Source organism: Rousettus aegyptiacus, unplaced genomic scaffold, assembly GCF_014176215.1.
Source record: "Rousettus aegyptiacus isolate mRouAeg1 unplaced genomic scaffold, mRouAeg1.p scaffold_m13_p_5, whole genome shotgun sequence".
In the NCBI taxonomy this organism is placed as follows: Eukaryota; Metazoa; Chordata; class Mammalia; order Chiroptera; family Pteropodidae; genus Rousettus; species Rousettus aegyptiacus.
The window spans coordinates 101,581,957-101,596,120 of NW_023416308.1; the positions used below are offsets into that span (position 1 = coordinate 101,581,957).

Genomic DNA, 14,164 nt, shown 5'->3' on the forward strand with positions numbered 1-14,164 from the left:
TGGTATGAAATTTCATGACTGGATGTTCCTGACTAACTTGGTCGGTTCGATTCTAATTCTCTGCGTTTGGTAGCATGGTTAAAGGGGGATGGGCTGTAGAATAAGGCCAAACTGGGCACCTGTCAGTGATTTGCCACTTACTAGCTATTTGACTTCTGGCGGGTTACTTAACTTCTCTGATCTCCCAAATGGGGTTTGTGAGGGTCGAGTAAGTTTACCTACTGTGGCAGGCGGGCAGTCAATACCTCATTAGTTGCTATCTTTTCCCTCACTTTTATTTTAAGCAGTGAGCTCGGGCCTGAGGATACAGAGGTGAGTCCCTATGCCTGTTTTAAAGTTTACAGAATGACTTAGGTGGGGGCTGGAGAGCTTTCTAGATCAGGAGTCAGGGAACCTGAATTCTAGCCCGTACTGGCTCTCTCCTGCCTCGGTGACAAGTTTCTCTGCTCCTCTGGGCTTCACTTTTGTCGCCTGTAAATGGGGGCCTGGGTTGGCAACACTCCAAGGCCCCATCCATCTTGTTGTTTTCTGATTAGTCATATTTAGGTCAGGACAAGCCCGAGCCTGAGGGGCCGGCGCCGTAGCAGGTGGATGTGTCAGTGTTTCCCTTTAGGCCACGTCTTGTCAGCGCCGTGGCGGCTTCCTCTCTGTGCTGCTCTGTGGAGGCCTCCTGACTGTGCAGAAGTTGGAATGCTGGAAACGAAGATGGCTTTGGGTTGCCTCCAGACTGTCAGGATTTGAGGGTGGCAGATTCTGCAGGTGACAAATGAGTCAGAGGCAGCTCCTTGTTGTGTGTGTTCCTCTTCAGCCAATGCGAGGCCGTGGGAGCGGTAGTTACCATCCTTTTGGCTGAAAATTATTCTTCCGTGAATGGGGCGGCCCATGCACCTCGCTGGACATGCACATGGCTTGGAGTGGGAGGCCTGGGGGGCGCTGAGAAGTGGGGGGAGATGGGAGCCAGTCCCGTGATCTTCAGTGTCGCACAGACTCCTGGAGAAGTGGTTGTTTTGGCAGGGAGCCGGAAGGTAAACACCTGGAATGATCCATTCAGCTCACCTTTCTGCTTTCCCGTACAAAAGCCACTGAGTGGGAGGCAGCTCCATCACCTCGAGTTTAAGAACCTCATAAAAGGAGTTAATATCCTGTAATTACACAGATGAATTGCACTTTGCAGGCGCATTTAAAGAAGGGCAGCGAAATAGATCCTCTCTTAATGGTGACCCTTACCAGGCGAGTTAAATCCTAAAGCCAGCCTCTGAGGGGGCTTCTGTGGTTTTATTACTTCTTTGCCTCACTGATTGATTTGCATAGATCTTTCCAAATTCCGGTGGCACCGTGGAGTTAACTGAGACCCTCTGACGTTGAGCAGGCATGTTATGACTTCCCCGGCATTCATTGATAAGTTTTAGTTGCTGTTGACTCGTTCTGAGAATGGGGGGAAGAGGCAGAAGGCTAAAAGAAAATGGTACAAAACTCTGATTTCCTTTTAACATTTTTTCAGAGGTGTAGGACAAGCCATTCCTTTTTTGGCTCTTGGTCTTAGAAGTTCATTTTCACTGTGCCCACTGCCTGCAGACAGCTGCCGGCGCCTCCCAGGCCCCCTGCGTGGATGGCCTCAGTGCCTGCCTTACAGCCTCGGCTCCTCCTTCTTCAAACGCTATAGCTGGGGTTGCAAAACCCACTCCCCCTCTCATCGTGAGGATGGACATTTATGGCGGGAGTAGCTTTTTCTTTCAACGTTGTTTTTTGGGACATAGCAGAATTAGCAGGTGGCAGTGAGAGGTGGCAGTGAGGATACTCCTGGGCCGACCTGTAAATCCTGGAGAAAGACGCGACTGTAACCTCCGTGGTGTTTCCTTTTGTTCTTCACTCTCGCCAGCTCCGAAACTCACTTTAAGTCAGTGACTGAATCTTTAGGTTCACTGAAGAGTAAGAGACTGAAATGGCAGGGCCAGAGGTGCCGAGGAAAGAGTGCAATCGGCAAGCATGGGAACGGGCATCGCCTTGCTGGGGTGGGGGTGCGGTCGCCTGTCTGCTGTTCCGCTGAGCATGCCACATAGTTGTGTTTCTTGTCTCATCAGTGCTGTGAAGTTGGCAGTGCTGACAGGCAGCTGAGGACTCAGTGTGCCCAAAGTCACACGACTTGGGAGTGGCCTCGTTAAGACTCGACCAAGTTTCACTCCAAAGCTATTGCTATTAACCAGGAAGCCATAAAGTGTCCCAGGAACTGCTCATAGGACAGTATACTTGAACCCAATCCTGCAGGGTAAGTCAGATTTAAATAAGGGGAGAGGAAAAGAAAGGGAATTCTGGGAAAGGAAAGCAGTAGATACTATCAAAAAGCCTGAGAGAAGGCTTTTTGTGGAACAGTGTCTGCTGGTCGTAAGCTCCACAGGATGGGGACCACATTCTCTAGGGCTGCTGTTATATATCCCCAATGCCTGAGTGAGTGCCTGGTGCACAGTAGGTGCTCAACAGATATTTATTATGAGAATGAATACACAACAGACAGTTGTCTTCATAGACCATGAGCCTCTTAAGGGCAGAGACTAGGTCTTAGAAATCTTTGCATGCCGTGTAGCTTCCAGTAGTTAATAAATAGTAAACGCTCATTAAATCTTCTGAGGGAATGAATGAGTGAATGGCATGGCAGGTAAGTGATGGTGGGGAGCTGTGTCTACGTGAAGAGGCGCTGATACCGTCGGGAAATATGGGCAATATGCATGGGCCGGTGTGGGAAGCGCGTATTGTGGAAGGTCTTCAGTGTCAGGACTAGACGCTGTTGGGTTCTCCATGAGGCTTTTTTTTTTTTTTTTTAACTAAAAAAAGAGAGGCTCTTAATGCACAACATTGCAGGGTCTACAGAAACCCAGCCAGTGCCCAGACTTTGATGGGTGAGCTCGGGAACCACGGTCAAGCACAGCTGAGAAGTTACTTTTCTGTAGGGCTGGCCTCAACCAGTCCCATTGTCACTGGGTTTCCCACTTCGGGGTGACCATACTGTTTAAACCAAAAAGAGACCTGTAAAAACTTGTGCATGGCAACCCACAGAATAGAAATGTTATTGCGGGGCCTTGGAGTTGTTTTTAAGATGGTTTGGCTAGAAAGTCCCAGCCAACTTCCTCCAATGTGTGGTCCGCTCAGCCTAGGTGTTTTTAATAAAACCTGCTCTCTCTTTTCAGGTGTCGGCTAAATTTGTGGTTTTAAGAAAGCCTGAGAGCTCTGGGAGAAGCCCTTCCGTGGGCAGTCGGAACCTTCTGGTCCAGAGGAGAAGCTGCCCCCTCACCTGGACTTATGACCCGCGGCTTCGCTCCCAGCCTGCCTGTCGAGCTCCACAAGATGGGCTCCTTCCGCAGGCCTAGGCCGCGCTTCATGAGCTCCCCAGTGCTCAGCGACCTGCCCCGGTTCCAAGCTGCCCGGCAGGCTTTGCAGCTGAGCTCCAACTCAGCCTGGAACAGGTAAAGGAGGCTAGGTGTGCAGTGAGGGGCTGCCAAAGGCCAGAGCAGGTCAGGGGACTGGCTTAGCTTCTCCCGCTTCTGAGATCTCTGCTTCAGAAGGTCATGATTACAGCGACCATTGATGAAGAGAGGATGTTTTCCTATAGAGAATGTATTTGTGAGCTTCCCCTGTTTTAGTGGAGGCAGAGGAGACCACTAGGGAGGCCTCTGGGCTATCAGAATCAGTTAACCAGCCCAGGACAGTTGGATTGGAACTCATAGTTACTGTTTGTGCTCAAAGTACCCAAAGGTGAGATATATAAGTAACCTCAAGTCACCTTCTACCTATTTGGGAAGATAAGGCATGCATCTGTGGAAAGCTAAATGAGCAGCATAAACCAGGGATTATCACATGACCAGTGAGCCACAGGTGGTTGGGAGAGGAGACGCTGAACTTCTGTAACATGTCTTGCCAACCTTTTACGCACCAAGCACTGAGTAGAGACTGAATCAATATTGTCTTGTGCTTCTATGGGCCACTGTTTTTCCAATCTGGGCACTTACTCTTCGGATAAATTAAATGCATCATTGTTTGCAAGCATTACTGAATTCTTTGTAGTTTGGATCATTATGAATTTTCTTAATGAATGCACAACTCTTATGGGGAGGGAGAGGGGGCTCTGAAATGTTTTGATGTTAATTGGATCCTTAGTAAAGACAAGATGTAATCAGCTTCTTGCTGAAATATTGGGTTGGGGTCCCAGAGAAGATAGAATCAAGACTTAACTGTGGCCCCTCAAGGGACTAACTTTATTTGCCTGTGAACCTCTCAGGAGTGAGAATGGAAGGGGCAAGTGAGACCAGCCCCAGTGAAATTCTTCCAAGGAAAGTACTGTTGAAAAGAAGACAATGGGTTATCATTTTCTATTAGCCCCAGGCTGCCTTCTGAAGACAGGGCCTGTAGGTGGAAGAACCCCAGGCCAAGGTCAGCTGCTGCTTGTAGTAAACACCATTTCCGATGCTTCTAGGCCAGTGATGCTGGCCTGGCTGTTTCCTCAGAGCAGATCCCGTTGCCTGCCCTTTATTATTGCTACTCAGCAGCAGGGTTGCCAGGGAGGTAGAGGAAGACCACCAGCCTGTGAGAAAGTGTGGGGGAGAGGGGCTGCTTTGGGTCCTCTTGACCCCATTCATTCTTCCTTCCTCTCCAAGGACCATGAGAAAGAAACGATGGGTTCTGGGGATGGAAAACATTGTCGTGTTCGCGCCATGTTCTTGGCCCTTCCAGCTGCCTTCAGCCCCGAGCCATTTATTGAGGTGGCCCTGGAGAGGCGGATCTTCTAACGAGGGGTTGTTTTCTGTCTCCTGACAGCGTTCAGACTGCTGTGATCAACGTCTTCAAAGGTGGAGGCTTGCAAAGCAACGAGCTCTATGTGCTGAACGAAAGCATCAGGTGTGTGCAGGCCAGCCCCGGGGCCTGAGCCGGGCAGGGGAGGCTACCCCACCAGGAGCCTTATTTTATGTTCTGTTTTCTGCTTGGTTCTTGTTGCACTTCTGTTGGCTTTTATGTGCCTCCTACAGCTATTAAGTTCCAAGACCGTTATCTGTCTAGACTTCTGCTCCAGAGGGGATGCATCCATTTGTTCACGCATGTAGTTTGCGTGTGATGGGGGTAGGGAGATGGTAGTTGTCATCCATTCTGTAAGCATTGATCGTGCCTTGCTTAACCATTGGGAACCATACTAGGCAAAATGCCTAGATGTCGGAACCAGTCCGCTTGAGATTTTATTGCTATTACCCTCTTTACTGACTGACTCACCAACTTCTTTGTGCCTCAGTTTCCTCTTACGTGAAGGAATGTGTCTACTTCCATAGGAGTCTTGGGTAGGTGAAATTGAGTTGTTACAGAAATGATCTGTTTGTACAGATTTGGGGCACGATAAGTGCTTGGTCCTTGTAGCTCTTTACACTGTTATCAGTATTGTCACTATCATTCCTGTTAGGTTTTAGAGATGCAGCCCTCAATAAGACATGGTCCTTGAGGAGCTAATTATCTTTCAGGATCTTCCCAGTAGAGTGGTGTCAGCTTTCCATTCATTCATCAAATATTTGAGTTTCCCTATTGGCCAGGCACTGGAGAGACAAGCATGGACCCTGCTCTCCTGGAATTTGTATTCAGTCAGGGAGGTAATTGTTAATCAACTAATTACACTTGTAAAATGTAGAGCACAGCTGGACAGCACAGCCAGTGTGATGAAAGCATGGAGCTGACCTTGCCAGGGAGGCCGGGAATGGCGGCGCGATGCTTATACTGTGTCCTGAAGCATCAGCGAGGATTTCCTAGGTGAAGAGGGCTCCAGGTGGTGGAGACTGCAGGCGCAAAGGTCCTGTGGTGGCAATGAGCAGAGAACTGAAAGAAGGCCCACGAGCATAGAGCACCAGAGGTTGGGTGGTGGCATGAAGTGAAGGTGGAAAGGCAGGCAGGGCCTTGAGCCCTGGGAACAGGAGGTTAAACATCAGGTGTTTTGATGCCCTGGTGTTCATTCCTTTCTGGTGTGTTAAGTGCAAAACATCAAGGCTAAAGACCTAACCTTGGAGTGGGCAGAACAATAAACAAGGCCATTATTTGAATCCTGTTTACTTTTAGTCAAGACCTGTGTTAGGGCTCAATGAGGTGTTTTAAGAGCTCTGCTTTCGTTAAAACCTTTGGAGCTCAGAAGTAAACAGAGTTGTTAAATTTCTACCCAGGTGCTTGAATGTCACATAATAACTACACAAATATGGAAAGAGACAATAGAGATCATTTAGCCCAAGGCCTCTTTTGACAGAGGAAGAAACTGAAGCCCCAGGAAGTTAAGTGACAGGGGCAAAGCTAGGTCAGCCACACCCACACCCCCCAGTTGCAAGAGCTCAATTCTATTCTAAAAATTAGGCCCCTGGCCTCTCCATGAGGGTTCTTTAGCTCACAGTAGAAGTATAAATAAATAAAATGGTGACTCAGGAACATGCTAATTGTTCCTCACTTCAGGAGGCCAGTCCTGAAATTGTATGTAAAATCTTTGTTAGCGGGCAGCTAGGAAAAGTACAGGCCACGCCAGATTTCACCAGCCTTGTTAGCTCAGGGGCTGCTGAGTCAGAAGCCTTCAGGTGCTCAGCACTTCTTCTCAGTGGGTGACCCTCGCCTGGGTGCACAGAGGCGAGAGCTCACCCTCCACAGAAAGGGGGTTATCCCGGCAGACTACAGGTCCAAGGACATGTCTTATTTCTCAAGAACAGGAAATTGAGATTTTTATGTGAAATTTCCTGGCTTTTTAATGTTGATAAATAATCCACATTTCCCCAAACATTGGGACAGGCCAAACAAAACACATCTGTGGGCTGAATTTGACCAACAGGCTACCTATTTTTAAGGTCAGCTGTAACACGCTTGGGCGAAGCACTGCTAACGGGTGGTGTTGCAGCCCAGATTTTAGCACTAAGGCCCTACGAGTGGGGGCCATGGGAGCCAGGAAAAGCTCCAGGCACTTTTGACATACATCCACGCATGTATTTATGCCTCCTCGCAGCCCTGTGAGGCAACCATTGTCATCAGTAGTTTATCTACAAAATTGTGGACAAGAAAAATGAAATCACTTGTCCAGGGTCATGCAGCTATGAACGGTGGAATCAGGATTTGAAGTCCTGTCCGGCTTAGACACCTGTATTAGTTTGCTCAGGCTTCCATAGCAAATACCACGGACTGCTTGGCCTAAACAATAGACATTTTTTCTCACTGTTCTGCAAGCTGGGAAGTGTGAGATCAGGGTGCCCACAAATTTGGTTCCTGGTGAGAGCTCTCTTACTGGCCGCCATCTTGCTGTGTTCTCATGTGGCCTCTTCTCTGTGTACGTGAAAGGACAGAGCAAGCTCTCCGGTGTCCCTTCTTATGAGGACACTAATCCCTCATCACGGGGGAAGGGAAGGGCTCATGACCTCATCTAAACCTAATTACTTTCCAAAGACCCCATCTCCAATACCATCATGTTGGGGTGGGGGGTAGGGCTTCAACATATGAATTGGGGGGGACACAATTCAATTTATAGCAACGTCTATGCTCTCTGTGCTATATTGCAGTGTCAGAGGGCGAGGTTTTAGGTTGGAGGAAGGCTTAAGGCAATGGCCTTGGTCTCTTTCTGCCAATTTCCCTTTCATGAACCTCTGAGCCCATCTCTTATCATGTGCTGTGATTCTTAACACCCCTCAGAGGAACAGGACACTCCCCCAATCCTCCTTTCCAGTGCTGGGTTTTAGGGGGCTGCTGGATGTTCCTTTCTATGTTTCGAGTGATTTTTCAGGCTAATGGGAAATACATATGATTGGGGTTTGAAACTGATTTCTCAGATATGAATTGAACCCAGAATAAGTCAAAGCTGTCAAAAACCAGAGCTTCTGTTACCCATGTTCTGTACCGTCCATCTGGCTTTCTCTGAGGGTGGTAGTCAGAATGGAGATGGGCTTTCACGTCGCAGAGACAGCTCAGAGTGTAACTGAGAACATGGACCACGTCCCAGGAATGTATGTGATCTGGTCGTCCACATGGAATAAAGGGGACGGACCTGCACGTGCTCCCACATCTGCAAGCGCCTGCGTGGAAATAAACACAGCTGCCCTTGTTTCAGTAATTAAAGGCCAAAGCAGGCATGGACCCTCTGATTACATTAGGAGAGACAATTGGGTTTTGATTCACCTTTTTCTATTTTGGACAACCTGTTTGCAGAATAGATCCATGCACTCCACAGAGCTGAGGCATGGCCAGTGGGGGTGGGTGTGCAGGAAGTAGGTCACAGGACGGTAGGGATATAAGATGTGGAAGGAGAGGAGTTATTTTCAAGCCCATTTTCCAATCAGTGTGACAGTTTTATGTGCACGAAGACCCGTGCCAGGTTCAATAGAATTTTTTAACTTGTTAAGAGAGTAGCTTTTGGATTTGGAGAAATGGGGGATCAAAAAGACTAGCTGTGGGACCTTGAGCCAAACACTTTGTTTTTCTAAGTCTGTTTTTTCTTTCATAAAATGTGGGTAATAATAGCATCAATCTCATGGGGGTTGGGAGGATTGAGATAATGCTAAAAATGTCATTAGTATAGCATCCAACGCATAACGAACGTCAGTCATTATTATCCTGTTATTGTGAAAGTTTAGCAATACTAACGTGAGAAACGATGGTGAGTACCATGCTTGGGAGCACAGGGCAATGTTATGTATTTGTCCATGAACGGTTTACAGATTTTCCTAGCAGTTTGGATGAGATGAGCTCACTTTGAACTAGAGAAGACCAGGACGGGTCTTATAAGAATGTGCTGGACTTGACATTTGGGTGAGGCCCGGTTATTGCAAGGAGAGCCAGCTGTCCGTCTCCTTTCCGCAAAGAAAACAAGAGGAAATGACTCTTCTAGTACTTCATTCTACTCAAGCCAAATAGTAATAAACGTTGTTGGATTGTCCAAGTCCAGTGTCAAAAGCTTCAGTCAGCCAGCTTCTCTGGATCACCCCAGCCAGCACTGACCATCTTCCTAACTGCAGGATTAGTGTATTCTCTGGGAAATGTGACTTCATTTAAATATTAGCCAACCCAAAGGATGATCTGGAAGGTAGAAGTTTTTTGTAACTGGGTCCTGAAACATAGTTGTTATAAACAATTTGTCCTTTCTTTTAAGACATGTCACTGAAAAGGAACCCCAGTTTAAATTTTAGCAGGTAGACTTAGGGGTAGCTATGAGGAAGAACTTTGAACTAAGGACAGTTGAGTTCTAAAGCACGTTATTATCAAGAGACCTTTTAGGAACAAATTCATCAGAAATATCACCCTTGATCAAGTAGCAAATTTTCCCCACATAAAAATCAGGATACGTGGTTTGTCAATACGAAGACCATAAATCCAAATATTTTCTATTGAAACTGCCTTAGAAAGTGGGGCTTACACATGGTTATGCCCTCAAAGGCAAGAGAAAAAATGACCTTTCAGAATAGGTATAGTCTAGCGAGACCCCTAGTCATCACAGTCTACCGGAATTTCTTGCCCTGAATTTCCATCTGCCCTGGCCTGGCCTGGTCCCGTGGGTCTTCCAGGTTTAAATTCTCTAAGGGAGGCTGATGTGGTTTCTAATGACCCTCTCCAGCCTCGGTCCTGACATGGCTGTGTTCTGGCAGTGGGGATGAGTCTCGGTCAGAGGTTTGGGTTTCATTTCCTCCAGGAACAGGAATGGCCAAACTCTGTGACACGGGAGCGCGCTCTTCCTGAACGTTGTTTCAGCCAACACTTCTGCTGATTGTCTGCTGATTGTATGTAACCAAGAAGAGTTAGAAAAGTGTGAGAAACCTATGGTTTATGTTTACCGGTTCCTGTAAGAACCTGTGCATGTAGGTCCTGGAAAGTGCTTTCGCTTTTTCGATTGGCTGGAGTGTGTGTGTAGAGGGAGAGGTCATTGATTCTTTTGTTCGTTTCTTCAATGAATATTTGTGGAGCCCTCCGCCAGGTGCTGGGCCAGGTTCTGGGGGAGCCGTTTGAGATAGGTGATTCCAGCACTTGGAGAGCTTACTGCACCGTGAGAGAGGGGAACTGAGCAAGCGGTTCTCATGTGATGCGATAAGTGGGGTGATGGCCGAATCCAGAGTGCCGGGGAAGTATAGAGGGCAGGCCCACATTTAGATTTGGGAGGATGTGATGCCTCCGTTGAAATCTTAAGGACGAGCAGGTGAGAGTCAGGTGGAGAAGGTAGGTGAGGCTGTAGCTATCTTGCCACCCCTCTCTCCATCCCCTCCCACCCCCTGCTTCTTTCTAGCAGGATTTTGTTTCTCTGCAGAAATAAATGCTCAGAGACGAGGTTTCCGGAAACCAGAGATGAGTTATCTGCAGCTGGCCTGAGGCAGGAAACTCACATTTTCCTTCTCTCTCCAACCACCCTGCTTCTGTTCTTGTTGGGAGGGAGGTGTAGTGAAGGAAACCCCAGAGATTTTCAAGGAAAGAGGAGGTTCCCAGAATCGATCGTTGACAAGTCTGAGTTGAAACGGCCTCCTTCTGAGTCAGTTGGTTACCTGAGCCCCCGAAGGGAAATCCACCCCAGATTTTCCCATCTCTGTAAGGGAGCCTACGGGACCCACAGCTGGGGGAAGGGCTGGGAGGAGAGGAGAAGGAGAGCATGGATGCAGCCCACAGGCTGACGGAGTAGACCTGTCTGGGGCGCGATTCTGTGAGGTAATGACAATAGCAGGCACTGTGTAGCACTCAGGGGGACACAGGTTCCGTTCTAAATGCTCTGTATATGTTAACTCTTTTAAAACCCACCGTGCCTCTATGAGACAGTTACTACATCCCCGTCTTACAGATGAGGAAGTAGAGGCACAGAGAGGTGAACTAAGTTGCCCAGAGTTGTATAGCCAGTTAGTAGCTGAGCTGAGATTTGAACTGGAGCCCGCTGTTTCTTAAACACACAGTAAGTAGGCTGCAAGGGGTACACAGAGCTGGCGTTGTCCGTATTTAGGCCTGACGGGCCCAGATGTCGAGGCATTAATGAGATACATGGAGCATTGTCTTCTGAGGACCCTATTTCGGGAAGGCCGAAGTGAGGTCTTCTTTTATTTTGGCCTAGCTGACTATGTGTTGACACCTTTTGTCTGCTCTGGTCAAGAAACAGACTTGACTTTGGGGGTGAGCCGAGTAGTTAGAGGGAAGTGGCAAATCTGAAACCTCCAGGGCTGGCCCATGTGGTGGTTGGCCTGCGTGGTGTTTAGAAATCTGGATGTCCTCCCTAAAAATCCAGACGTCTCTGGGAAGTTCACACCGGGCAACTCTGGACCCATAGTCTGGCCTGGAACTGGTCAGTGGGAGCCGAAGCCTGGTTGCTGGTTGTAGAGGAGTTTGCCACAGCCCCCAGTGTCGTGCCCACCTGTCCCCGTAGTATTGGGGTACTCCTGGCTAATGTTCAGGTTGGCCTCAGTTCGAGTTGGGATCTTCCAGCATCTGGCCACAGGCAAGGCTCTGAGCATCGGTCTCCTTACCTGCAAAACAAGGATAAATCTCTCTCTAAAGGCTGTTGGAGGACTCGAGATGCTGTGTGCCAATGGCTTGGCATCGCATCTGCGATATAATTAGGAGCTCAGTAAATGCTCTTTGTTGTTTTTCTCCATCTTTTTCACTGTCCTCCACTGCTACCCACCGAGGTACAGGAAATAGAGAGGTGTCCTAGCATTTTACCTGAGTTATGGATACCAACTCCAATAGATCCTCAGAGGATGGACTCAAGGAAGAAAGAGGCATTTCCATATGTTAACTGCTTAAACGATGTCCTGCTGAAGAAGTGAGGTGGGTCATCTTCGGAGGGTTTAACGATCAGGTTGGGCAGGTACTGACCAGCTACAGATCAGACACTGGGTCCCAGAGGCCCCTTGCTGTTCCTGGATTTGTGAGGAAGTCTGGCAGGATGCTACCAAGGGGTCAGGGCAGAGGGTCTGGGTACTTGTAGCAGCCCCTAACTGCCAAATGGCACAGAAATATTTAACAGCACCGGTAGGCTGTCCCAACTCATGCTGGCTAAACGTTAGCTCTGTGGCACCCGTCTCCAAGCCACTTCATCATCCTTTGAGGTTTTGCTGCCTTGGGTCTTTCTCTGTGCAAAGGAGATCGTGGTTCGTGTCCAAGGTGATTTCTCTACGTCATTTCTGCCATTCCTGTCAGCCCTGTGCCTCTCAACCAGCTAGACTCCAGCTCCTGCAGTGCCTTCATTAGCTTCAGGCCCACAGAAGTGGGAAGTTGAGCCGACAAGACGGTGAGGGGCGAGATGATGGGTCTGTGTAATAACAGGAAATCCTGTCATCTGGGGTGGTGGCTCACCCGGTCAGCCTGGGAGGGAGAGGGGCTGAGATACTACAGAGCAGTGACTGCTTCCCCATTTTTTTCTCTTATGGCTCTTTTGGCTTCTGACTGAACTTCATGCCCCATTTCCCTTTTTGGCTAGGTCCCATATAAGCGTTCCCTTCCCATTCCTCTCAGGTCCCGGCTTCCTTCTCCTAGTTCAATGGCTGTTGCCAGTGCTGCTTGTGGTGATTAGCAGCAGATTGGCTTTCAAAGGAAACCTGGCGTGGGGATCCAACACGTGAAACAGACAAAGCGGGAGCTGCTTTAGCTGGAATATTACTTCCATCACGGTCTTCCTTCAAGTCCTTGCAAACTTTTCCCCAAGCCCTGCCTCTGTTGTCTTAACCTCCACCTTTTATCGGGGTGCTGTGGTCCTACTCTGTGGCCCCCTTCACTGGGGTCTTTCATAATGCCATGTTCAATGCTCGACTGGTGGTACTTTTAAGAAGATGCCGCGAAGCTTAGAATGGAGTTCTTAGCAGAGTGTGGGCTTCGGGGTCAGACGACCCGGGTAGGATCGTAGTAACTGACACTTGTTGAGCCTTGCCGTGTGCCAGGCACTGTTCTAGGAACTCATCATTCTAGGATTAACACCTTTAGCCCTTGGAATGATCCCGTGGGATAGTATGTTGTTATCCCCAAATTCCACCTGAGGAAATAGGTATGAGGGACTCACCTGTAAAGTAAACTTGCAAAGGTTATCACTCACAGCAGCTCCTAAGCATCATGGTCAGATGTCAGACCCAGGCAGCTGCCTCCAGACCCTTGCACTCAGTGAGGCTCCTTTTTTGTCATGTGCTTGTTGCGCGTCCTCCTCAGTGACCGTGAGGGTCCATTTCCTTCAGTAAGAAAAGTGGAGATATACTACTACCTTATCGTTTTGTGTTAGGCGTAGATGAGGAGACACATGCATGTTGTTGACAACAGTGCCCGCTACTTAGTAAGTGCTCAGTAAACCTTAACTGGAAAAAGAAAGTCTGTCTCCATCCTAAGAGCAATTCATTATTCGTTTCCTCTATCTATCCATCTATCTCTATTTATCATCTATCATCTCTATACCTACCTACCTATTATCTGTCTATCAATCATCTATCGTCTATCTATCTTTGCTCTAGTAAGTCATTCCTCTCCTACTTCTTGGGAAGAACCCTGAGGTAAGGGTGAAAGAGTGGAAGGGAGCCTGCAGGACCCTAGGCCTCTGTGAACACGTCCTAGGTCGTGGGAATCAGGATTATCATCTATTCACATCTCAGGAGCCACAAACCACAGGCTTTTTAATTCTGTTGTGTTTCTCCTGCTTTTCTCTTCCTTGTGCTTTACAAGCTAAACCCACAAACTTAATGAGGAACGTTGCAGGGTGAGTTGTCCCTCTGTGAATTTTGGTCTGCGTATCTCCAGTGCCTGGCTACTTTCACTCCCAGTTTTTGGAGAAGACGGTGCTCCTGTGCCTCCTGAGACAGTGGCCACCATGGGAAGAAGTCATCGTCTGAGCTCTGTTTCATCCCTTTCCTCTAGCACATCACAGGTTTTTAGTACAGGGCTGTGATTTGATGAATTAGTTCACAGGGTCCTTCTTCTCTGTCAGTCACTCTTTGCTTTTTCGGAGGGAAGTTACTGCCCAGTTCCCCTTGGAGATGGTGCATCAAGACAGAGGGGTAGAAAATCCCTCTTCTCTCAGTTCAGCTAAGACCAGTGTAGAAAGGTAGCATTTTTCAGAAGTACCCTTTCCTTTTAAGCCAAGTGCAAGCAGAATAAACACAGAGCATTATAGAAGTAGAAAGTGGATTTTACAGTATGACTCAGCTGCAGTCTGTTCTCAGCGTGGCTTGGCCAGCTC

General features: G+C 48.2%; 1 protein-coding gene across 10 annotated transcripts in view; it reads left to right on the top strand.

Moving 5' to 3' along the window:
• Positions 1 to 14,164, top strand: part of PRR5L (proline rich 5 like) — a 64,634-nt gene that overhangs the window by 15,793 nt on the left and 34,677 nt on the right. For 8 of the 10 annotated variants that reach the window (XM_016123234.2, XM_016123242.2, XM_016123239.2 and 5 more), the window contains exons 2-3: positions 3,183 to 3,458; positions 4,807 to 4,887. In XM_016123234.2, coding sequence (XP_015978720.1) covers positions 3,295 to 3,458; positions 4,807 to 4,887 — 245 coding nt within the window. In that variant the 5' untranslated portion in view covers positions 3,183 to 3,294. Of the gene's footprint in view, positions 1 to 2,081; positions 2,267 to 3,182; positions 3,459 to 4,806; positions 4,888 to 14,164 lie in introns of all 10 variants that reach the window. The other 2 variants (XM_016123235.2, XM_036220384.1) reach the window with 1 other exon arrangement.